The sequence below is a fragment of the Arvicola amphibius genome, chromosome 5 (assembly GCF_903992535.2).
Source record: "Arvicola amphibius chromosome 5, mArvAmp1.2, whole genome shotgun sequence".
In the NCBI taxonomy this organism is placed as follows: domain Eukaryota; kingdom Metazoa; phylum Chordata; class Mammalia; order Rodentia; family Cricetidae; genus Arvicola; species Arvicola amphibius.
The window spans coordinates 150728610-150754570 of NC_052051.1; the positions used below are offsets into that span (position 1 = coordinate 150728610).

Consider the following 25961-nt stretch of genomic DNA (forward strand, 5'->3'; position numbering starts at 1 on the left):
AAACATCCAAATCCAGACCATGAGGGAATTTCCCTGCTGATTCCAGAGGTGAGGATCCCTAAGATAGAAGGGCAATGAAGATCCTTACACTTGGACCTGGTTTTACCTTAGGACAAAGCTCTTTTTCATAAGCATGAAGTATTTTCTGTCAACTCGAAGTCTCTTAGAGTAGAGAGTTGGCAAAGGCTTTCCAGTTAGCAGCCTTGCGAGGCAGGGTAGGTATTTCTTCCCTGGTGCAGTTGCGGTGTTGCTTGTCCTCAGAGTTAAGAGGCTGAGGAGGATCGGAAGTCCAAGGTTATCTTCTCCAGCATAGTGAGTTTGAGGTCAACCTGAATTTCATGAGTCTTAACTTCAAGGAAAAAAAAAAACAGAAAAGGGGCTAAAGAAATGGTTTACCCGTTACAAGTGACCTGGGCTCTAAGCTTGCATTGAGAAGGGATACATAGCAGTTGGGACAGCAACTCTGGACATTAGACCTACTCTAGATTCCTACACTAGGTTTCTGGTACCTTTAAAAAAAATGACCTAGTTTCTAGTTAGCAGACACAGTAGTATGTGTCACTGTGATGTCGTCATACAAATAATCATTCATATCTATTGTCACCCTTGGTTCTGATGGGCTCCTCCATGGCCTGCCCTCTCTCCCATTAGCTCCTCCCCCACTGGCCCCTCCCCCATTGGCTCCTCTCCCACTGGCTCCACCTCCACTGGCTCCCGCTCTGTATTTGCTTTTGGGTGTAGTAGTGGCAGCACACTTATTGTTTGATCTGACTTGCCCATTTGGTTTGGTGTCTGGACAGCTGAGATTTGCCCTCTCTTCTCTCTCTTTCCCTGTGTCCTACATATGGGTACTTCACTCTAGTTTTGAGAGGAGATGCTTCTCTGTGCTTGTCTACCTCCTCAGACTTATGGGGACAAGAATAGGGGCCAAATTTAGTCAATTCTCCATGGAATGTCATGGACCAGGAAGAGAATATTGGCACACCACAGGTTTTCCCTGTAATGTCATGCTCTTGTTGGGTAATTGCCAGATCTTCAGATTGTATTTACTAATATATTTAAAAATTAATCAGGGGCCTGGAGAGATGGCTCAGTGGTTGAGAGCACAGAGGACCTGAGTTCAATTCCCAGCACTCACGTGGCTGCACACACCTGTCTGTAACTCCAGTTCCAGGGCTTCTGACACCCCCACACAGACATACAAGCAGGCAAACCACCAATGAACATAAAATAAATTATATAATAAAAGTCAGTCATTTTTGATAGAGTTTTACTCTCTATATAGCTCAGGCTGCTCTCCGACTTGTGGCAATCCTCCTGCTTCTGCCTCCTGAATGCTGGGATTACAGTCAGAAGCCACCATGGCTAGCCTAGCCTGTTCCTAACTGCAGTGTGTCAGTACCAATACCAGCAGATTTAATGTTCCTTAGGAGTCAAGCCATTTCCATTCAATTCTTAGATTCTCCTGGTGGACTTGTAAATGCTTTTCTGAGATTTGGAGATTAGCTGATTTTCTGAACATGCAATCTGCTAAGTCCTGCAACTGCTACGTGAACAGGGAGTCAGGCACTCACCATCTGTAAACTGATTGGAGTGTAGCAATGTGCGTGTGCTTTCTCCTGTCGTGTCCAGTTTTGCTCTTACTATCTAGTCCACAAGCTGGGCTGCTGCTGGTGTGTGTTTCCAGACGGTCTTTGGCTTTTTTGAGACAGGGTTTCTTTTTATTTTTTTTAAATTAAAACTTTTTTATTAATATTTATTGAGCTCTACATTTTTCTCTGTTCCCCTCCCTGCCTTCCCCCTACAACTCTCCCCCAAAGTCCCCATGCTCCCAATTTACTCAGGAGATCTTGTGTTTTTCTACTTTCCATGTAGATTAGATCTATGTAAGTCTCTCTTAGTGTCCTCATTGTTGTCTAAGTTCTCTGGGATTGTGGTTTGTAGGCTGGTTTTCTTTGCTTTATGTTTAAAAACCACCTATGAATGAGTACAGGTGATAATTGTCTTTCTGTGTCTGGGTTACCTCACTCAAAATAATGTTTTCTAGCTCCATCCATTTTCCAGCAAAATTCAAGCTGTCGTTATTTTTTTCTGCATTGTGTAAATGTACCAGATTTTCCTTATCCATTGTTTGGTTGAAGGGCATTAGGTTGTTTCCAGGTTCTGGCTATGACAAATAAAGTTGCTATGAACATAGTTGAACTCATGTCCTTGTGGTACAATTGAGCATCCTTTGGGTATATACCCCAAAGTGGTATTACTGGGTCTTTTTTTTTTTTAAATATTTATTTATTATGTATACAATGTTCTGTCTGTGTGTATGCCTGCAGGCCAGAAGAGGGCACCAGACGTCATTACAGATGGTTGTGAGCCACCATGTGGTTGCTGGGAATTGAACTCAGGACCTTTGGAAGAGCAGGCAATGCTCTTAACCACTGAGCCAGCTCTCCAGCCCTACTGGGTCTTGAGAAAAGTTGTTTCCTAATTTTCTGAGAAGTTGCCACACTGACATCCAAAGGGGTTGTACCAGCTTGCATTCCCACCAGCAATGCAGAAGTGTTCCCTTTTCCCCACAACCTCTCCAGCATAAGTTATCATCAGTGTTTTTGATCTTGGCCATTCTTACAGGTGTAAGATGGATTTGCATTTCTCTGATGACTAAGGATGTTGAACATTTCCTTAAGTGTCTTTCAGCCATTTTAGATTCCTCTGTTGAGAGTTCTCTGTTTAGGTCTGTACTCCGTTTTTTATTGGATTTTTATTGGATTATGTGTTCTTTTGGTATCCAATTTTTTGAGTTCTTTGTATATTTTGGAGATCAGACCTCTGTCTGATGTGGGGTTAGTGAAGATCTTTTCCCATTCTGTAGGCTGTCGTTTTGTCTTGTTGACCGTGACCTTTGCTTTACAGAAGCTTTTCAGTTTCAGGAGGTCCCATTTATTAATTGTTTCTCTCAGTGTCTGTGCTGCTGGGTTTCTATTTAGGAAATGCTTCCCTGTGCCAGTGCATTTAAGTGTACATCCCACTTTCTCTTCTAAAAGGTTCAGTGTGGCTGGCTTTATGTTGAGGTCTTTGATCCATTTGGACTTGAGTTTTGTGCATGGTGATAGATATAAGAGACAGGGTTTCTCAGTGTAGCCTTTGCTGTCCTGGAACTCACTCTGTAGACCATGCTGACCTCGAACTCACAGAGGTCCGCCTGCTAGGATTAATGGCATGTGCCATCACCGCCTGGCTGCAGACTATCTTTCAATGACATATAATGTATACAACATAGACGGGCTTACATAGATGCACCTTTCCTTCTCCTTGTAATGCTATCTGTGAATACTTTCATGACAATGCATATTCTTTCATAGTTGTTCAGTTTCCCACTTGGAATTAATTTTTCTTGAAAACTCTTCATTGCTGAGTGTTAGGCTTGTCACTACAATGTTGCAGTAAACACCTGTGTGTGCCTTTTCATGTTTTGTTGTTACTCTTGTAAGAGTTCTTAGTAATCAGAGGCCATAGGGAGTTAAATTCTGATGGGTATTGTCAGTTTTTCCCACAAAGACTGTGCCAGTAGCAAACATCAGTGATATTTTTCTCTACTTTCTCACCGATGTTGGAGATGCTACACTGTTGTTTGTGTGAAAAATTAGATCTTGTCCGTTAGCAACCTTTTGCTTGTTCATGCTTGTCTTTCTCTAAGAAAGCTTCTTGGTGGTATGGTGACACACATCTGTCATCCCAGCACTTGGGAGGTTGAGGTGGGAGGGTCCTGAGTGGGAGGCCAGCCTGGGTACACTGGAAACCCCGTCACAAACAAGCAAGCACACATGTGCTTCTTGCACATTTGGCTTAAGGTGCAACCTGTTCTTAGCCATTGGAAGAAAGCTCCTGTTCCTCCAGTGTAAGTGGTTTAGGGTCTTGCCACCCACATCGTCTCCTCCCTAGACACTGTCGTTCCCCTCAGTTTGTTACTTGTCTTTTTATTTTGCATAGGAAGTATTTTGTTATAATTCATTATAGTCTTAAAAATAATTTTAGATTTCTAAAAAAAGTGGCAAAAAAGTCACAGAATTCCCAGGTACTCTTTACCCGTGTTTCTCATGTTTTTCTCTCTCTCCCACTCTTCCTCTTTCTTCTCTCTTTTGAGATGGTCTCACGTAGCTGCTGTTGGCCTCAAACTTTCTATGTAGCTTAGGAATACTTTCAACTTATGATCCTCCTGCATTCACCTCTGCTGGGATTTCAGGAGTATACCTTCATCACCCTACCCTGCTTTTGGAGAGGCGCTCCTGTGCTGCTAAGCTGGCCTCAAGCTCCTGGGCTCTCAAGTAGCTGGGACTGAATGTGCCACACCGTAATGGCAATCTGCACGTCTTCCCCATTTCCCAAACCACTAAAACAAAAGATCAGGCACAGTTTGCTTTTGTCTATAAATATTTCCATAGCTCTTTCTAAATAGAAAGGTGTTTTCTCACACAATCGTAGCACTATGATTGATTAAAGTGTCTGGAAGGGGAGATGTTGTATGCCTATAATTTCAGTGCTCAGGGGGCTGAGGTTAGAAGGTTGGGAGCTTGAGGCCAGCCTGGGCTACATTGTGAGATCTTACCTAAAAATATAATAACAAGAAATAATATAAAAGTAGTAGTATTAGCATATATATAACTATAACTATACACACACACACACACACACACACACAATTTTTAAATTTCCATAACTGTCCAAATAAACAGTGTCCTTTCTAACAGAGGAAAAGAATGCTTTTCCCTGAGTACACAGAATTACCTTTAGTCAAGATACAGTTCCCAAGCCTGACACTTGTGAAGAATGCAGGGCAGTTACTTTGCAGAAAGGCCCTCAGTTTGAGTGTGACTGTTTCCTTATGATTAAGTCCAGACAGTGCATTTCTGCCAGGAATATGGCAGAGATAATTGTGAGTTATTTTCAGCGGCAGGAGGCCTGCCATGTGAGGTGCTGGCGTGGTGACTTTGGTCCCTTGGCTAAAGTTCCTTTGCTAGCAACCTGTTACTGCTGTAACAAATGATCGCAAAGTGAATTGAAATAGTACGCTTCCATTGTCTGGAGGTTAGAAAGTCTAAACTAGGGTTTCCTGGGCTAGAATCAAGGTGTCAGAAAGACTGGTTCCTTCTAGAGGCTTTAGGGGAGAATTGTAGTGCCTGCACTACAGGTCAGTATGTTAGCTGGGAACTAGGCTGGAGACTTAAAAACATACACACAGAGAGACACAGGGACACAGGTCATCCTTGATACAAGAATGCCAAGTTTATTGTGCTCCAGGGAAGCTTATATAGGGATCCTTAACTGATAGCCATGCCCAGCTCTTGGGATTTCCAGCTGTAAAACCCACCAGAATCCACTCCCCTGCCATCAGGGTTTCGTGCTCAGAGCAGCTGCAGGCACAGGTAAACAAGTTGTTTTGCTCAGTTCTCTCTGAGGCAGGCAAAGAAAGTCAGGGGCCAGGGGTCTGCAGCCCCCAACAGAGAGTCTCTTGGTCGTTCTCTGTATGAGATTCATGGATTTATTCAGTGAATTATGTTACCATTACTACTCATCTTGATCTTCAACTTGTCTCACGTTTGAGGGGTTTCTTTGAACTGGATCCTTTCCCCTTGCTATATTCCAGCCATCCTCTGGACACTTCTGTGCCTTTTGGCCTCTTCTCTTACAGGCTTACCCCTTGCCCTAGTCCAGCGAGCTGCCATTTGTCTAGCCCTATACTCAAGCATGGTTATTGCCGTTTGCTTTTCATCGTGTCTAGGCTCTTTAGGCAGACGGAGCCAGGAAATATGTGTAAGTTGTCTCCAAGTCTGTCCCACCACCTCAGGAATGGCTCATGCTTCCTTGGCTTGCTGTAGCCTTTTTTTCCTCCCAGTGGCATGCTGCTGAGTGTAGAACGTATCTGGTTTGGGTGAGTGTATGGCCTGGTGCGTTAGACTGCTTACTATGCAAGCCTGAAGACCTGGGCTGAGTTCTCAGCATTCACATACTTGTAAACCTGGCACTGTGGACCAGAGACAGACAGATCCCGGGAGCTTGCTGGCTAGCTAGCCTCATCGGACACACCAAACTTTTAGTTTAAAGAGAGACCCTGTCTAAAGGCAATAAAGCAAGGAGTGACAGAGGAAGAGAACCAGCATCTTCTCCCGCCTTCTGCATGTGCCTGCACACCCTGCCTTCTGCATGTGTCTGTGTGGGTACTGACTGTGTCTGCACACTCATGTGAATGACCCAACCCTTACCCATCGCCATAATCTGACATGTAGCCTTGCCAATTATTCATGGTGTAAAAACCCCCTTCATGACTGGTTTCAGCCTGCCAACATGGTGTTACCTACTGGGCAGTAAGGATGGGCATTATCAGTCCCAGCACCGCTTTCCCCTTTTCTGTGAAAATCCTGGTTCCTATTTTCTGTGACTCAGTTCAAAGGTTCACATAAAGCACTTTCACAATTGTTTATGATCCAGTTGTGAAACAAGATGGGGTGTAGTATTTGTATTTGTATTTTTTTTTTGGTTTTTTTTCGAGACAGGGTTTCCCTATAGTTTCTAGAGCCTGTCCTGGAACTAGCTCTTGTAGACCAGGCTGGCCTCGAACTCAGAGATCCGCCTGCCTCTGCCTCCCGAGTGCTGGGATTAAAGGCGTGCGCCACCACCGCCCAGCTGTATTTGTACTTTTTAATCTTGGGTTAAGACAATATAATAAAAATTCTGTGGCCAAATTCACTTTTATTAGTTTTCTTCACTTTCTCCATAGTCATTTGAAATATAGTCTGGAAAGCTAGGCATTGGGGTATGTATCTGTAACCCCAGCACTCAGAAGGCTGACTCTGAAGGTTGACTAGTCTGAGACCAGCCTGCACTGTGTCAAGAACCAGTCTCAAACAGAACAAAACAAAACACAAACAAAAAAAAAGAATCTTTACTCATGAAAACAGCTTATCAAGAAACTCCATGGGGGCTGGAGAGATGGCTCAGTGGTTAAGAGCATTGCCTGCTCTTCCAAAGGTCCTGAGTTCAATTCCCGGCAACCACATGGTGGCTCACAACCATCTGTAATGGGGTCTGGTGCCCTCTTCTGGTCTGTAGACATATACACAGACAGAATATTGTATACATAATAAATAAATAAATATTTTAAAAAAAAGAAACTCCATGGATGTCACAGACAGGAAGAAAAGTGTTCAAAAATATCTCTGCCAAAGGACTCATAAATAGAATGTATTAACACCTCTAGAATTAACAAAAATATGAGCAATCCAATGAAAACTTGGAAGAATATTTGAACATCTTAGAAATACCCTTTATAAAAGATATTTCTCTCAGGCTGGGAGATGGCTCAGGGGTTAGAAGTACTTGGCTGTGTGGGCATGAAGGCGAGAGATGAGAGATTGGATCCTCAGAACCTCATAAATGTCAGCTGGATGGGCTGGCTCACCTGCACTTCAGCACTTAGAAGGCGGGGGGGGGGGGGGGGTAGCCAGATCAATGAGCTCTGGGATCAACTGAGAGAGCCTGCCTCAAGGAATAAGGCAAAAAGTGATAGAGGAAGACTCCTGAGGTCAAGTTTGAGCCTCCATGTGCATACATGTGCCCATGTGCATACATGGGCACAGGCAGGCACACACACAAATACAGCATAGGTACTCAGAGATGTACTCAACACACATGCAAACATGCAGCTTTGCAAGCACACACACCACAAATACAAAAAGAAAAGAATAGAAAAAAAAGATTTCTTTTGCCAAAAAGTCCTTGAAAAATTCCTCAACATCGGAGTTATCTGGAGAATTCAAATTTAAGTCACAAAGAATGGCTGGAATTTTAAGAACTAAGCACAGAGGTACATGCCTGTAGCTCCAGTACTTGGAGGACTGAGGCAAGAGGATAGTGAATTCCATTTGGAGGCCAGTCTTGGCTATACCGTGAAGTCATATCATCAACCCTGCCCTCAAAACCAACCAAACAAAAATGAAAAATTGGAAAGGGAAAGTCAGTATTGACACAAACAAGGGTGCGAGGCCACCAGGGCCTTCGTGTGCTATGTGAGAGGGCACGAAACGGTGCAGGCTTTCCAAGAAGGGTTTATCAGGGTCTCAGCAGGCTGACCACACTCACAGCTGATAACCCAGAGCTCAACCTGGAAGCACTTACCCAAGGGGGATGAAAACACACAAGCAGAAAAAGACTCCTACAAGTGTATTTGTGGGGATTTTACTTACAAAGTCCCAAATTGAAAACAATCAGACATATAGCCACTGACTAATGGATAAATGTTTTGTGTCATATTCATACAGTGGAACACAACTCAACAAAAAAAAGGAAAAAAAAAACCTAGTGGCTCTATTATAAAGGAAATAAGAACTGCAATGGTGTAAGAACAGGGAGAGATTGCTAGAGCTGAGTGGGAGGGGCCAGGAAAGAACATTCTGGAAAAAAGATAAGTTGTACGATTGTGAGTTTTCAAAAAAATTACATTTGTATTTTTCATTTTATATATATTACACTTCAAGAAATGAAAAGGCAAAATAGCTGTGGTGGCGCACGCCTTTAATCCCAGCACTCGGGAGGCAGAGGCAGGCGGAGCTCTGCGAGTTCGAGGCCAGCCTGGCCCTGGCCTGCAGAGTGAGTTCCAGGACTGCCAGGGAAAACCTGTCTCAAAAAAAAAATTGGAGATCTTGCCTTAAAAACAAATAAAAAGACAAAACAAAATTAGGACTCAGAGGGATAATGGGGGTAAGCTGTTATCAGAGAGAATATAAGACCTAATGAATGCATCCTCCCTTGAGTCCTGGATGAGGAGGAAGAGGCAGAGTGAGGGGAAGTTGGAAAGCCGAGGAGCCAGGCCTGGGCTCTAAGGGATCCCCTCAGAGAGGGCCATGTGCCTTTCAACTCTCCCAAAGACCCGGAAGGCAAGACTCAGTAATGTGCAGCACAGCAGAAGGGCATCACATTCTCATTGGCGGATGGATTATCACTTTACCATGAAGCCACTTAAAGACAGAAACCTTTCCAGAACCAGCAGTGAGCTTATGTGTGCCACATGTAGCAGCTGTCTGGGCCAAAATAATAATAATAATAATAATTAATAATAAACAGTCTCCCTGTGCACGGGCCACGGGGCAGTCCGTGTGTTCCCCACTCCTGTCTAGGAACGGCAGCATTCATAATTCTCTGGCTTTTACTCAGTCTTTGAGGCGTATACGTCGAACCCCCAGTTGCTGCCCAACCTGTGCACCGTGCTGCATGGATTTCTCAGGACTTCTCTCTGTGCCCCTCCCCACCTTTCCCACCTGTCGTGTGGCCTGTGGGCAGAAGACACAGACAACAAATCAGAGGCAAATGGGGCCTGCACCTCATGGAGCCACCGTCTCACCATCGGGGCTACAAGCATGACATCAAGCATCCTCACATTTGTCCTGTGCTACGTCTCAAGTCCACACCTGTCACGTCTACCACACATAGCATCTCCAGGCACAAGCTCCAAGAGCCTCTTCGGCCATCACCACCCAGGCAGCTGTTAACCACGGAGATTCCTGAGTCCCAGTCTGGGCCTGCTAATTCTAAGCTTCAGTGAGCCTGTTTACCCCTCCAATGTCTGGAAGGCATTGAGATCTGTTACCTCAAGAAACAGAAAACAGATGGATCGTAATGGGTCCTGCTGGGAGGAGATATCAAGAAGAAAGTAGAAACATGCGGAGCAGGATGGGGAGATGGCAGAACGGTGCCAGCAAAGGGAAGAGCCTGGAGAAGACTGTCCATGGTTTACATTTCATTTTAAAACCTCCAGTTTTGAGTAAAACATGCAAATTGGCGTTGGTGCCTTTTGGAAGCCTAGGGAGCCCCCCCCGGAACAGGGAGGCCAGGTGCTTGGCACCTCGTACAAAGGCTGCATTTGTGTGGGGCCTGGGCATAGAGGGCACAGATGCGCTGTGCTTTGCATCGAAGACCACAGCATGCTTCATAAACACAGCGTGATGGAAACATTTCCATGCTCACAGGAGGAGAAATGAGACACAGGAAGCCATATTCTCACTGCTGCCTCCAGCCACAAAGACTGCAACTGTCCACCAGCAGTGGCATCAGAATGCTTCAGTTACTTATTAACTCCTGAGGGACAACCCTGGACTTGGATAAAGGCTGCAAAGTTCATTTATTTCCTCGTACTTTCAGCTTTGACCTTTGACCTTCCTTTTCTTTTTGTTTCCTACCCCAGTGGATCTGACTCTGCAACTATGGATGAATTCTTGTTGATTAATATTAACAATTAGGGCTACCAGCTATAAATGGAATATCTTGTTCAAGCCTTGCAGTAATCTTACAGTATAAATACCTTTATTTTTAAGTGAATATATATTGTATGTCTATGTGTGTATGGGTGTTTACAAGAGGGTCACAGCCTTTATATGGAGGATCAGAGGGCAACTTAAGGGAGTCATTTCTCTCCTCCTGCCCTGGAGGAGCAGGAATTGAACTGAGGTTGTTATCCTTGGGGGAAAAGTGCATTTACTGCTGAGCCATCTTACCCTTTGTCTTCATCGTACAGGACAAAAAGCCGAGGCTCAAAAAAATCTGTATGGTGAAACAGACTGAAGTCTGCTGAAGCCACTTGGCCACACAGCTCTTTCTAGTTATTTATTTTTCTGTTTATATGCGTGTGGTATGTGGGCATATATGTATAGTGTTTGCATGGGGGTGGGTATGCTTGCACATGTACGTGTGTGAAGGACAGAGATGGATGTCAGATGTCCTTGATTGACCTTGGCTTTATTTACTGAGCCAGGGTCTCAGTGACCCTGGTCTTGCTGATATGCATAGTCTAGCTAGCCAGCTTGCCTTGGGTCCTCCCCATCTCTGTCTTCCAAGCTCAGATTATAGGCAGACTACCATGCCTGTCTTTATGTGAGTGCTAGGACCTGAACTCTGGTCCTCAGGATCCTATCCAGCTTTTGGCCTCTAAGTCCTTTTATTTGTGGTTCTGAAAGGGAAACATGAATTTAAACTCCAAGTCTACCATTTGCAAGTCACATGACTTTGGGCAAATATTTCTATCTGTCTGTTGACTGATTGGCTAGACCAGAATATGGGAGATTTGGGGAGGATTAAAATATACAGTGCTTTGAGTTTTCAAGTCCTTCTTAGACTAAATGAGTTGAAGACATATTCAGAAAAACAGTTCAAGACTAGCCGCATAAGCAAAGAAATGTGTCTAGAACGTAAGGATTTCTTCGCTGAAAGCAGATACTGGTGGGATAAACATAATGTATTATGTATTCAGAACTGATTGTCATAATCAGCTAGAGATGTGTCAGAGAAGCCTTAGCCGATGTGAAAACTGAGATCTGTGTCTTCCACCACATTCTCCCAAACACAAGGTCAAAGTCAAAATAGAGGCTGTGTCCTTCAGCTTTCTCAAATGAAATAGTAATAGATGAAGGCAGGAGTGGTACCCCACCCCAGTTTCTGCCCCAGCATTATTTTACAGCCGTATTTTTTTCTCACCTTGACCCTGGAGCCCTCAGACAGTGTTCTGTAGGTGAGAGCCATGCTTGACCTCCACACATGTGTAAATGGCCCTCCTCTCAAGTCAGCGGGTCAATGGAAATAGCAGCATCAGCGGATTGGAAATAAAAGCAGAAGACAGGAAAATCGCTATGCTATGCATGAACATGTTAAGCAAGAAAAGCAGATGAAGCCAGGTGTGGTGGCAATAGCTTAGCATTCCAGAGGTTGAGGCAGGAAGAGGGACTAGAACTGGAAACTAATCTAGACTACTTGGTGAGACACTGTCTCGGAAGAGATGGGGTGGGGGGATCGGAATATGCACCCACATGTGGAGAGTAGTTGCCGTCTTAGCATTTTTATGTACTGTCTAAATTCCCTGCAATATACAATGCTACTTTTATAACCTGAGGCCTCTCTCCTGCCTCCATCCCTGAATGGGAGATTGAATGCTCTTGTTTATCGGTCATCCGTTTCCAAGCTATACTAAAATAGCAAATGATACGTGGCAGAATTAGAAACCAGAGCAAGACCTGCTGGTGAGCCGTTGATTGTGGGAAATTCTGCAGCGTAAAAGGCAGATGGGACTAGATGGGCAGAGGTTGGAAGAAAGTTTTCCAACCCCGCATAAACAGAGAATAAAGCACAGAGATTCTCTGCACCAAGTCCTTAGTGACAAGCTCTGAGGCAGCTGAACTGGGAGCGGCCATAAAGAGATCACTTAGAGGACACTGGGCCTGCAGCCAGGGCCCTCCCCTTGCGGATGAGCTTGGAGCAGCTGCTTCTGATAGTCCCGCCACAGTGTCAGCTGATGACACCCTGAAGCAGGTGCCTGACATGGGTGTGATGGCCTCCAGCAATAGGCCATCTTCAAGGGAAAGATCAGCTCAGCTCTGGAGCCCTCTGCATATTCTCCTCTCTCCAGGACACCTTTTCTACCAGGTCTCCCTCCATGAAGGGGCAAAAGCATCGGAAACTCTACCAAGAGGTTATCAAAACACTGGGAGTGGAATACACACGCACACACACACACACACACACGCACACGCACACGCACACGCGCACACACACAGGCAACATGGTGAGTTGACCAACTTTTTTTGGACATAGACTCTCCCTGTGTAACTCTGGCTTAGAACTTGCTATGTAGACCAGGCTGGCCTTGAACTCACAGAGATCTGCCTGCTTCTTCTTCCCCAGTGGTGGGTTTAAAAGGTTTGCAATACCATTCTATATGTCACTAATAACTACTTAAAACTGTAATTTAAAATACAGAGCCACGGTTAGGCATATGAGTGAGCAGGTAAAAGTGTTAGGTATATAAACATGAGGATAGTGGTTAAACATAAAGCAAGGAAAACCAGCCCACAAATCACAATCCCAGAGAATCTAGACAACAATGAGGACCCTAAGAGAGACATACATAGATCTAATCTACATGGGAAGTAGAAAAAAACCCAAGATCTCCTGCGTAAATTGGGAGCACGGGGACCTTGGGAGAGGGTTGAAGGGGCGGGGGGAGAGGCAGGGAGGGGAGCAGAGAAAAATGTAGATCTCAGTAAAAATCAATCAAAAAAAAAACCCATGAGGATATGAGTTCAAATCCCCAGTAGCCATATGAAAATCCAGGTGTGGCCATATGCATACTTGTGACTCTAACACTTTTAGGGATAGAGACAGGAGGATTGCTGGGCACCAGCCTAGCTCTGGGTACAGGGAGAAGCCCTGCTTCAAACCAATAAGGCAAGCTAGATGCAGTGTTTTGTGTGTATTTATGTATGTGCACTGTATGTATTCCTGGTACCCAAGGAGGTCAGAAGAGTGTGTCAGGTCCCCAGAAGCAGGAGTTACAGCTGTAAGTTGCCATGTGGATGCTGGGAATTGATCTTGGGTTTTCTAGAAGAACTGCCAGTGTTCTTCAGCCATCTGTCTGTCTGTCTGTCTGTCTGTCTATAATTTGATTTATTCTATCTATCATCTCTCTATATCTATCTCTATCAAATCCAGGAGTCTACATATTAGGTAAGTGCTCTGCCAACTAAGCCACAGTAATCACTAGCCCAATATTTTTAATTTAAAAATAAATTAATTTCTCCTTTATTTTAAAAAGCATTATTGTTTTGTGCATGTGTGCACATGATTGCTATCTATGTAGAGTTCGGATCACCAGACTTGATGGCAAGTCCCTTTACCCCCTAAGCTATCTTGCTAATTTGTCTGCTTAGTGTTTTAAATAATGGAGAAGAACTCGAAACAAATGAACAGTACGGAAGAAACGCTTAACAGGGAATATTAACAGACATATGTGGACTTACTCTTATTCTTTTGTGGTCCTTGCAGGGCAAGCCTGGGGCCTCATGCATGCTAAATCTCTGACCATTAGTTTTAAGAATTCTTCCCCCTAAGGATTTGCTAAGTCTATCTATGGCCATACCATCCTTAATGTGCCCAGTCTCCTCTGACCTTGGGAGATTTACTAAGTTCCCCAAACCACTATAGTTCCTTTAACATATATATATATATATATATATATATATATATATATATATATATATATATGCACTGTGTGTTGGTGGTGCATGCCTTTAACCCCAGCTCTTGGCGGGCAGAGGCAGGAGGATCATGATGAGTTCAAGGTCAGTTTAGTCAACAAAGCAAGCTCCAGGAAGGTCATGGCAGTTCCACAGAGAATTAAAAAAAAAAAAAAGAAAGAAAGGAAAAAGAAAAGGTTACATATAATTAAGTCTTTACAAAAAAATAAACATGTATGTATATTAATTGCATGTTCATGCACGTGAAGGTGAGTGTGTGCACATATATACACGTGGAGAACAAACAACCAACCTCTGGTGTCATCCTTAGGAATGCCACACTCTCCCTCTGAGGTTGCGTTTCTCACTGACCGGGAGCTCACTATTTAGGCAAGGCTTACTGGCCAGTGAGCCTCAGAGATCCATCTGTCTCTGCCTTCCCAGTGCTGGCATTACAAGTGTAATACCACCCCAGTATGTGTATGTGGGTTCTGGGATGGAACTCAGTTCCTCAAAGCTTTCAGGGCCAGCGCTTTATAGACTGAGCCATTCTGAGGCCCACTATGGTTCCTTTTTGAGGACCTCAAGTCCCTCAAGATCATTTCCTATGTTTTGTTCCAAAAACACATTGTATTTTAGCTTTACATTTAAATGCACACTCATTTCAAATTGGCCTTTGTGTACAGTAGAAAATGAATGTAGATTTCCCCTCCTAGCTTATGCAGTTGTTCCAGGAACATCTGTTCGAAGAATTAAGCCACTTTGGCCCCTTTGCTGAAAGTCAGTTGGTTATATAGACAAATGAGTCTATTTTTGTGTCTTTTTCTGTCCCATCACCTACGTGTTTATCTTTAGGTTCCTACTGTGAATTCTGATTATCGTGACTTTACGGAAAGTTCTCAAGTCAGGGGGTCTGAACCTTCAGCTTTTATGTCAGGGTCTCAGGGAGCTCAGGCTGGCCTTGAACTTGCTATGTAGTCAAGGCTGTTCTTGAACTGATCCTGCCTCCACTTCCCAAGTGCTGATGACACTTCTGTGTTAACATGCCTGACACTGGCTATATTTTTCAAACAATCTAACCAAAATTTGTTTTGTGCCTAGTCCAGGTCCTTTGTAACTCTTGCAGTTATTTATAGAAGAGGATTTAGGATTCTGATGGAATTATGTGGGATCTGTAGAGAAGATGGGAGAAAATCAACTTTGTAACAGTGTTCCCTGCTTCAAATAAGATGCATGGCTGCCTTTGTTTACAACTCCCTACATTTATATCAGCAATGCTTTTTTTCCCAGTAAATCTCACAACTTCAGTGTTTATTCCAGAATAATTTGTGCTTTTTATGTTACTCTGATATTTAAAATCTTTGTTTCTTTCTTTTCTTTCCTTCATCTCTCCCTCCTTCCCTTTCCCCTCCCTTCCTACACCTTTTCTTTCCTTCGTTTTTTTGAGATAGGGTCTCACTATATAGCTCTGACTGGTATATAGAACTTGCTGTGTAATCCAGGCTGGCCTTGAACTCAACAGAGATCTGTCTGACTCTGCCTCCTGAGTGCTGGGATTAAAAGCATGCTCCATTGTACCCAGCTTTGGGTCAGTTTTCTTTCATTGTGAGAGAGGTTTAAGTTTTATGTTTCTTTAAAGTTGTGGAGCTACTCATATCTGTTTCTTTTGAAGCTTCTTTGTGGTGTTAGTAGACTTCATGATATTTCCTTCTTTGTTTTGTTTGGTTTTTCATGACAGGGTTTCTCTGTGTAGCTTTGACTGTCCTAGAACGCACAGAGATCTACCTGCCTCTACTCCCTGCCTCTACTCCCTGCTGGGAATAAAAGCATGTGCCATTATACAGGCAAATTCTGATATTTTCATTGTCATTTTATTGGAAATGTATTTTTGTTTTTCACATGAGTCCTGGTTATTTTAAAGGAATTGACTTAAATCTTATATCTTGGCCATTAGTGGTGATACATACCTTTAATTCTAACCCTGGGAGGCTAAATTATGAGGGGTGTCAGTTTCAGGCCCATCTGGGGAATATGGCAAGACCCTGCCTCACCTGCCACCCACTCCCACATTGCTGACTTCTGACGCTTCCCTTCTGACTTAGCTTACCCTGTATTTCCTACTGTATTCATCACACATGCTCTTCATATGGCCATGTTATATACTGTCCTCACCTCTAACTTTCTTTGGACATATGTGTTTGTTTTATATGTATTATTTTTACTGACTCCCTGGGATGAATGGTAGGCTGTCTGGTTGCAAGTACTCAACCTCGGGCTGGTTTATAGATTTGTTAGTATTTTGTGTGTAGTTGGTATGAAATTAAGATATATGTCAAAAAGCCATTAATGTGAATGATAAAGTTTGTGCATAGTCCACATTACCTATGATGTTTTAACCATTTTATTAAAAAATATAACTAAGGTTGGGGATGTAGCTCTGTTGGTGGTGCTTCTTTAGGATGCACAGGTTGTGTTTGATCCTCTGTACTCTGTAAACCTGGTGTGATGGCTGTAATCCCAGAATTTGGGAGATTGAGGCAGAGAGATCAGAAGCTGAGGGACATCCTTGGGTATGGTGTCAATTAGTTCAACCTGAGAATCAATGAGACCTGGACTCTAAAGAAAGAAAGAAAAAGATGACACTTCATGACACTAAGCAGTACATGCATAGTCAAGCAACACTAGACCCTCCAGGCATTCTGAAGAGGGACAGAAGACAGTTAAACTCTTCCAGGAAGATGCTATTAAGAGAAGTGGGATTTGAACAGGCTCTGAAGCAGAGGTAGGATTCAATCAAGGAGGAAGACATGCCCTTCTCACTAGGGGAATAGTGTGTGGAGAGGTCTTGGGGTAGCAATGTGCATCGTTCCTCCTGGAGATGAGAGAGGAGGATGGCGTGAGAGGAGCTGGGAGCAGGGAGGAGTGGATTTGTACAGAAGGCTCTGATTCTGAGCCTGAGGATTGGAGTCAGGGGTTTGGAATTCCCACTTCCAATGGCAGATAGTGATGCTCTCTTAGAAATTTCTTCTTTATTTTGTTACTTACTTATTTGCATTTATTTTTAAAAGATTTATTTTTAATTTCTGTGCATGCAGCCCCACTAGTTATATTTTTATTTTCTGCCCACCTTCACTTCACTTCACCTTCTCTGTCCCCCCCCCTTCTTCCCTCCCTCCTGACCTTTATCCCTCGCGTCTTTGTGGATGTATAGATGCCTGTGTGTATGGAGGCTAGAGGCCAGCCTCTGGCAGTTACCCTCAGGAGCTGTCCACCTTGCTTCTTGGGACACTCTCTCACTGGGACAGTCTGGTGCTGGGGCTTGCTGAGCAGTTGAAGCTTGCTACCAGAAAGTTCCAGGGATCTGCTCATCCTTACCTTGCCAGTGACAAGCACGTGCCGCGACCCCTGACTTTCATGTGGGTGCCTGGACCAAACTCAGTTCTTCACACTTTGTGTGAAGCAGGTGTTTTGCCCGCTGAGCTCTCTCCGGGCTCTTTCCCTTGGTGCTGTGTGACTTGGTCTATCTTGGGTTGCATGTGCATTGCTCTGTTTTGCTTCACCTTCCCATTTTCTGTCTATCCTTCACTTTGGTACTCATGCTCTCTGGCCAGCACACGCCAGTCTTCTGCTGCTTTGGAGCTGGCGCCAGGTGCTTTGCTTTTTCTGGGAAACTCTTTTCTTAGTTCTCATTTGCCTCTCTTTCTTCACTGGTTTAGAGTGATGGGACGCCTGTTCTGTTTTGTTTTTGAGCCTTGCAGCTGGGAGGTCTGTACTTTCGGGAAACTGTTCTAGCTTCCTTGCCCCACCAGACCTAAACTATCTGTGCCCTTAATTAAGAAAAGGGAAACCACCTCCCAGATGTCACAGCACATAGAAGTCTAGCATTCTTGATGGGTAGCAATGGAGACGTCTGTCTACAAAATGACTTTGACAATGAGCCTATATTCCTCTGTTCACGTTCCCAGGGGGTATGTTTTGTTGTCGTGTCCTTATGTATTAGGATGGGAGACATCTCACCCTGCACACTTCTGCGTAGGGCCTGTGAGGTACATAACATTAAGGGAGATTTTTCTGTGAGGGGTGCAGGGGCAGTGACAGTGTTGAATAAAACTCAAGACACATTCAATAGAGTTGGAACAGAAATTTGTGTGTGAGCAATACAGAGTGCCAAATTCAGAGAACTCAGAAGAGGGAAGAGAGGCTGGCTATGGATTTTGTAAAGGATAATGTAAATACTGTGTTGAAGAGGGGGTTGTGAAGTTGTTAATTAAAAATTGAATATTCTTTTCCCCAAACTAGGGCCTGCAATGCTGGCCCAGACCCCAGTTCATGAGTCCCTTGGGTCAGTGGCCACTTTCTTCCACTCTGTGGCTTTCCTTCTCACTTGCCTTGTACTTTCCTTTTGTGGATATTCCAGTCCTTCAAGAGGGTTTCCTGGCTGTGGGAGATGTCAGGGTCTTTGGTTTAAGGCAGGTTTAAGGACAAACTGACTGTTGTTTAGCCCCTGATTAAAATGGACCTGTAGCTTCAGGCAGTCTCTTTCTCTCTGTCTCTGTCTCTCTCTCTCCTCACCCCTATGCCTCGTTGGTACTTCATTCTAGTTTTGAGAGGAGCTGCTTCTCTGTGCTTGCCTGCCTCCTCAGACTTATGGGACAAGAGTAGGGACCAACTGTGGTCGATTCTCCAGGGAATGCCGTGGACCAGGAAGAGAATATTGACACATCACAGATTTTCCCTGTGATGTCATGCTCTTGTTGGGTGATTGCCAGATCTTCAGATTGTATTTACTAATGTATTTAAAAATTAATCAGGAAGTAGACTCAGACACTGGCTAGTATCTTGAGCATAGGAAACCTCAAAGCCCACCCCCACAGTGACACATGTCTTCTAACAAGGCCACACCTTCTCCAACAAAGTCAGACCTCCTAATGGTGCCACTCCCTATGATTTTATGGGAGTCACTTACATTCAAACTACCACACTCTGGGTAGCCCTGACTGTGTAGCCTCAGTCTGTAGACCAGGCTGGCCTCAAACTTACAGAGATCCAACTGTGTGCGCCACCGCTGCCTGGTAGCCCGAGGAAGTTTCTGCAGAGCAATGAGAAGGTGCTCCCAGCAAGAGGCTGGAGTAGGAATTTCCACCCATCTCTCCTGTCCTGACTTAGGAGTGGATGGGCCCATGGAGGGACTTGAGTCTGCCTCACCCTTAAGTCTCTGTTCCTCTCTGGTCCCTGCTGCTTTGTGGCTCTTCAGTTTCATCCTTTCAACCCCTCTTCCCAGCTGTTTATTTTTGCTTTTTTTTTTTTTTTTTCTGTACTCACTTGGGTCACATATCTTTGTAAAAGTGATTCAGTGATGTCCCAATTGCCGGCTTCCTGCCCCTTCTGCCCTATCCCTTCTTCATGCTTGTTCCTGGTCTGACGCCTTGCCGTTCATTCCTCCAGAACACGGACTTTCTCAGCACTATCGGCTATGACAGCATCATCCAGCACCTGAACAATGGCCGCAAGAACTGCAAGGAATTTGAGGATTTTTTAAAAGAACGGTAAGACACTCAGGCCTTCAATATGCCCCGTCCCCACTCCCAGACTGGGAATTGGTTTTCTTTCTTTTATAGAACGCTATTTCTTGTTAGGATGCAGGCATGCATGTGCTGCAGTGTGTACGTGGGAGTCAGAGGACAACTTTGTGACTTTTACCTGGGTTCTGGGGATCGGACCCCAGCTTTCAGACTTGCCCCCCAAGCACTTCACCCTTGAGCCATCTCACCCTGTGTTTGTTGTTTTTGACTGTGTTCACTAGTTCTGAAGACCCTCTGCTACAGGGTATGAAACCATCCCAAGAAGTGACTGGCATTATCCTAGAATTAATATTGGTTGTATGGTGTTTTACCCTTTTGGCTTTTTGAGGGCCCCACCCAAATAAATCATACACACAAGCTTATTCTTAGTTATGAATGGCCGGCCTTAGCTTGGCTTGTTTCTCGCAAGCTTTTCTTAAATTAGCCAGACTACCTTTTGCCTTTGGGCTTTTATCTTTTCTTACTTCATTATATTTTACTTCCACTCTTACTCCATGCTGGCTGGGTGGCTGGGTGGCTGGGTGGCTGGGTGGCTGGGTGGCTGGCCCCTGACATCCTCCCCTCCTTGTCTTGTTGCTGCTCCTCCTTCTCCAGAGTTCTCCTATTCATCCTCTCTGCCTGCCAGCCCCACCTATCCTTGCTCCTGCTTCGCTATTGGCCGTTCAATTCTTTATTAGGACCAATCAGGTGTTTTAGACAAAGAATCACAGCTTCTCAGAGTTAAACAAATGCAGCATAAGCAAAAGTCACACACCTTAAAATAATATTCCTTAACAAATATTAATATGCCTTCTCAAAAAAGGTTTTGTTTGTTTTGTTTTGTTTTAGCATAGCGTGTATCCAGCTCTGGCTAATGCCCATGGGGGAACTGATCGTGCGTAGATGGTTTTAGTAACTCATCCACACCCTAGGCTTGAGCCTTCTACACACACACACACTGTCATCCTTAAGTTTAGGTCCAGTCCAGGTCACACTTGAAACCATTTTGACAGAGACATGAGACTGGCCACTTGGGCAGATGAGAGATTTACACAACAAAGATATTGCCAGAATTATTTAGTACACCAGTGTTGTACTTTTCCAAGAGTTGTTACCTGGGGTCAGCTTGCCCACTTGGCAGAAGCATGCTTTACCGGATAAGGGCACAGGGGACTTACTGGGAGGCCAGGGCCTGTGAGGCCTCTTGAGCCACCCCTTAGAGTTGTGTTCTTTGATAAGGAGACGAGCCTAATGCCTTTTGTAATTTAGTTCTTTTGTTATGGGAATGAAACCTAATTGGGGATCCATCTTTGTAACAAACACCAGCATCCTAATATCCTAAATTTCACTGATCTCAACAGACCTGGTTAGTATACTTCTTGTCCTCTGTGTATTTTGGAGGCAGTGCCCTCTTAGCTAAGTTCTACTTTGGGTGATGTAATGTCTCCTCAGCAAATCTGTTTATAAACGTTAAAACATCAGTTCTGACACTCACGTTTCTTCTACATTGATGCCTGTTCAAAAGTTTCTAGGAACCAATTTGAAAAATAAGATTTATAAATATAACAGCACAGAGAATGCAGCAAGCACACAAATTATATTAAGAAACTATATTCAAGAGCTCTGAAGAGACAAATTAAGAATTGGCAAAATAAACCAAGTGGTGGCAGTGTTTGCCTTTAATCCCAGCACTTGGAAGGCAGAGGCAGGAGGATTCTATGAGTTCAAGACCAGCCTGGTCTATGGAATGAGTTCCAGGACAGTCAGGGCTGTAACACAGAGAAACCCTGTCTCGACCCCCCTCCCCCCAAAAAAGAAGAAGAATTGGCAGAATAGCCAGGCTGTGGAGGCGCACGCCTTTAATCCCAGCACTCAGGAGGTAGAGACAGGCGGATATCCGTGAGCCTGGTCTACTTAATGATTTTAAGACAACCAAGAACTACATAGTTGAGACCCTGTCTTGGAAGAAAAAAAAACAGAATTAGGAATTGGCAAAATACAATCAATCAATCAATCAATCAATCAAACCATGTGAAGCAACAAAATTCTGGGGTAACTTCATGGAAGAGGGGAACCTTTCAGGGCTCTGGCAGGAAAGGTGGCTCTGACAGCTGTAGGAGCTGGGCAGTCTTGGAGGTGGCAGTGAGCAGCCCCGGGTGGTAAGAGGAAGGACTTCATTCAGACACCAGAAGGTGAGCGCTATGGGACAGGTGGGAACTGGACCTTGCTATCTTGGAGTCTCTAGGGAGAATGTGGTTTGTGTTGCTTCTGGTGTCACTAGGAGTCTTTGTGTTTCATCCCCATAGTCCCTACCCCCTTCATTACTACAGGGAGGTCTTGGCTTGTGTCTTCACCTTCTCGTGAGGATTCCTGCGATGATGGATTAGGCGCTGGCCCTGCTCCAGGCTGCTCTCGTCTTAGCTATCTACATCTGTAGTGCCCCTATTCCAAAGACCAGTACGTCGGAGATAACGGGGAGTAGACTTGGACAGCCCATGACAGGCAGGAAGTTGAGACCCAGAGAGGAAAGAGCACTAGGACTAGGGTCTAATCACTTCTTCTTCTGGTCCCTCTTCCTTGGTCATTGTCAGGGACATGCATCTCTCCAGATGTCTGTTTCCTCGTCAGTACGCATGCTTTGTAAAATCTCAGAGCAAGGAGCCTGGATCTTCCAAAGCAGTTAATAACTCAGCAGAAGCACTATTTGGGGGAATATGTAGCAAAATAAGCTAAAATGGTTAAATATTAGGTACTCGGGCAAAAGATTCCATTTTGGCTACCCACTCTGACTTGGGGCTCCCTCGAACTCCAGGCAGGGAGTCAGCAGAGATTGCTTTCAGGCCTGATGGCAAAGGCTGTGTCTAATTATGCTGCCCATGAGTTGTTGAAGGAAATCTGGCACGCAGATTATTATTCCTGGTCTGGGACATTTGAACGGAGAGGTCAAGGTGAGCATGAAGGGCTTTGTGAAGAGGCGTTTCTCGTCGAGCACTGGCTTTTCAGGAAACGAGTGAAACCGGAGATCACCATCACGTTTAAGCGAAAGAGGGCAGACGGAGAAAGACAAATAGAACATACTTTCCCTCATGCATGGGAACAAATAAGATTGGAAAGTAAAGAGAACCAACAGGGAGGAAGGGAGAAGGAAGGGCGAGAAGAGCCGGAAGGGAGAGAAAACACTGCAGAGGGAGACGTCACAGTGAACCCTGGTCTGCCTTACAGCCAACATGAATTAATTTCTATAGTAAAAAATAAATCAGCAGTTAACAGTGGAGGAGCAGAACCCCCTCTTCTGTGTCTTGTGTTTTCTACCTTTTCAAATAGCCCTGTTGTAGTAAATTACAGTATTGATTTACATACCTGCCCGCGCTACTAGGCAGCTCTTCCGTTCCAGTCTTCCAGTGTTCAGAGCACCCAGAAGGATGCCTGGCAGGCAATGGATGTTCCAGAAATGACAACTTAGGGGCCGGAGGGATGGCTCAAAGGCTAAGAGCACTTACAGCCCTTGCAGAGGACCAAGGTTCCATTCCCAGCATCCACGTGGTAGTTTACAAACATCCGTGACTCCACATCCAGAGGACTTGATGCCCCTCTTTTTTTTTTTTTTTTTTTGTCTTTACGTGCTCTGCACACACATGGCATACAGACATAAATGCAGAAAAACACTCATACATATAAATTCAAAAATAAATGAATCTTTAAAAAAAAAGACAAACTGATAAACAGGAACCCTGGGGTGGTTTGTGGGTAGTGATCTAGGTAAAGGTTCCTCCAGTCAAAGGGGATTTCTACAAAGTCCTGGTAGTTCCTCCCTGGCTATGGCCTCAGAAGCCATCACTTCCCCTATGCTTCCTCTGTATGCCAATGGTGGTTCCCCTGGTTTCCAAGCATGACTCCCGAGTTTCACTTCAGTAAAGCTGCCCCTTTTCTCCACAGAGTAGACCGCTGTGCTTGCTGGGGGTGGGGTTCCTGCCCAGTGTTGCCTCATTGCTAGAGAGCCTCCTTCTGGAAGCCATGGGGTTCTTCAGAGCCCTTCAAGAGCATGCAGGAAGGAGGATGGAGGACAAGAGACAGGGCTGCTCTGCTCGATTCTGCGCACAATACACTTGGGAAGCTGGATGACAACTTTTGAAGGCTGATGTTTAGTTCTTGCTGGTTCTAATACCAAAGTAAAGTAATACTACGGTCTCAGCATAGCTTATTCTTTATTTGTGGTGTGTGTATGTGTGTGTATGTGTGTGTGTGTGTGTGTGTGTGTGTGTGTGGTGTGTGTGGTGTGTTTGGAGGTCAGAAGGAGAATCAGTTATTTCCTTCAGCCACGTGGGTTCTGGGGGTTGAACTCGTTTTATCAGGTTTGGTAGCGAGCACCTTTACCCACTGAGCCATTTCACTGACCCTTTACCTTATTTTTTGAGACAGGGTCTCTTTCTGAACCTGGAACTTAACGGTTTCGGTAGGCTGGTTGGTCAGCAAACTCCATGCATCCCAGTAATGTAATTACGGGTGTGTGCCAGTGTGTTCTTTCCATCCCCCCATTCAGGGTCTCGCCGAATATGCTTGTACACATGCTGTAGCGACATAAAATAAATCTATCTAGAAATATTTTATTTTTATTATAAAGTTCATTTTAATTAGTATTTCTCTGATTTCTAGGGTGATCAGGAATCGTTTTATGCATCGTTCATTCTGTTTTTTTTATCTAGTTTTAATTTTTTTCCTTTGTTTGATAGAGGTTCTTTTAATGTGTGTATCTATGTGTTTGTGCAGTGTATGCTTGTGTGTGCCTGTGTGTGTGTGTGGAGACCAGCAATAGCAGACACCATCTATCATTTATTTACTTATTTATTATTTGGAGGTAGAGTCTATGTAACCTTGACTGTTCTTGAACTGGCTGTGTAGATCATGCTAGCATTGAATTAATAGAGATCTGCCCGTCTTTGCTGCCCGAGTGCGGAGTTAAATGATGTGCACCATGCTTCTGCTGCTGCCGCTGCTGCTCCCCTTCCTTTGAGACATTTCTCTCGCTGTCCTGAGGTTTCCTGGGTAGGGTAGACTGCCTGGTCAGTGAACCCAGGAATCCTGTCTCCCACTCCCTGGTGCTGGGAACACGAGTTTGTGTCATCATACCTGGCCTTTTAAAGTCTGGGTTCTGGTGATCGAGAGGTGTGTGTGTGTGTGTGTGTGTGTGTGTGTGTGTGTGTGTGTGTGTGTGTGTATGTGTATGTGTGTGTATGTGTGTGTGTATGTGTGTGTATGTGTGTGTATGTGTGTGTGTATGTGTATGAGTGTGTGTATGTGTGTGTGTGTGTGTATGGGTGCCAAGGCAGCCGGAAGCGAATGTCCAATCCTCTGGAGTTGCAGGTGCTTGTGAACTGCCTGAAATGTGTGCTATGAATTAAACCCAGGTCCTCTGGAAGAGCAACAAGTGCTCTTAACCATGTGCCATCTCTCTAGCCTTCTCCTTTAGTTTTATGTTGAAGATCTCATATATACTAGACTGGCCTCAAACTCCCTGTGTAGCTAAGGTTGATGGTGATTCCTGGGCTTCCTGTCTTTACCTCCCGGTTCTGGGTTCTGAGATTATAGGTGTTCCATCATGCCTGGCTTTGAGCTTGCTTGCTTTCTTTATTCCTTTTCTTTATCCCTTTTCTTTCTTTCTTTCTTTCTTTCTTTCTTTCTTTCTTTCTTTCTTTCTTTCTTCTTCCTCTCTCTCTCTCTCTCTCTCTCTCTCTCTCTCTCTCTCTCTCTCTCTCTCTCTCTCTCTTAAATTACTGAGGCTTATATCTTAGGCAGTGACATTACCTCTGAACTTCTACCGTAAACGAACAGCTTTCATAAGGGGCAGTGTCTTATGTGTCTTAGCTAAGAACTCTATGTAGGACCTATGACCTTCTCTTCTGTTCCCTCTAGGGCAGCAATTGAAGAAAAATATGGTAAAGACCTGTTGAATCTCTCCAGGAAGAAGCCATGTGGACAGTCCGAGATCAAGTAGGTACCTATGTCCTTCTGACTCTAGGCTACCATTGCCCAGTGCCCCATTGTCTCAGTAAGTGCAACCGAGTGACAGTTGCAGTATGTAAGATTGTGAGAGTTTATCATTTTTTCTTCCTTGTTTCCAATTGTGAAAACTCTGTGTCTTTTTCATGGATCTGAATGGGACACAGGATCTGTGGTTCCAAGTTACCACAAGTTTTTCAGTGCAGTCTGAAGAATGCTAAGCTACAGATTTAGTTTTTTTTTTTTTTGAGACATGTTTTCCCTGTAGTTTCTAGAGCCTGTCCTGGATCTAGCTCTTGTAGACCAGGCTGGCCTCGAACGCAAACAGATTTAGTTTAAAGTGGCCCTGGACAAG

The 25961-nt window shown here is 44.4% G+C and overlaps 1 protein-coding gene across 1 annotated transcript in view; it reads left to right on the forward strand.

Annotated features, from left to right (window-relative positions):
- Pstpip2 (proline-serine-threonine phosphatase interacting protein 2) overlaps positions 1 to 25961 on the forward strand; it is a 75322-nt gene that overhangs the window by 17909 nt on the left and 31452 nt on the right. The window contains exons 2-3 of the mRNA XM_038331180.1: positions 19494 to 19594; positions 25520 to 25597. Of these exons, the coding sequence (XP_038187108.1) occupies positions 19494 to 19594; positions 25520 to 25597 (179 nt within the window). The remainder of the gene's footprint in view (positions 1 to 19493; positions 19595 to 25519; positions 25598 to 25961) is intronic.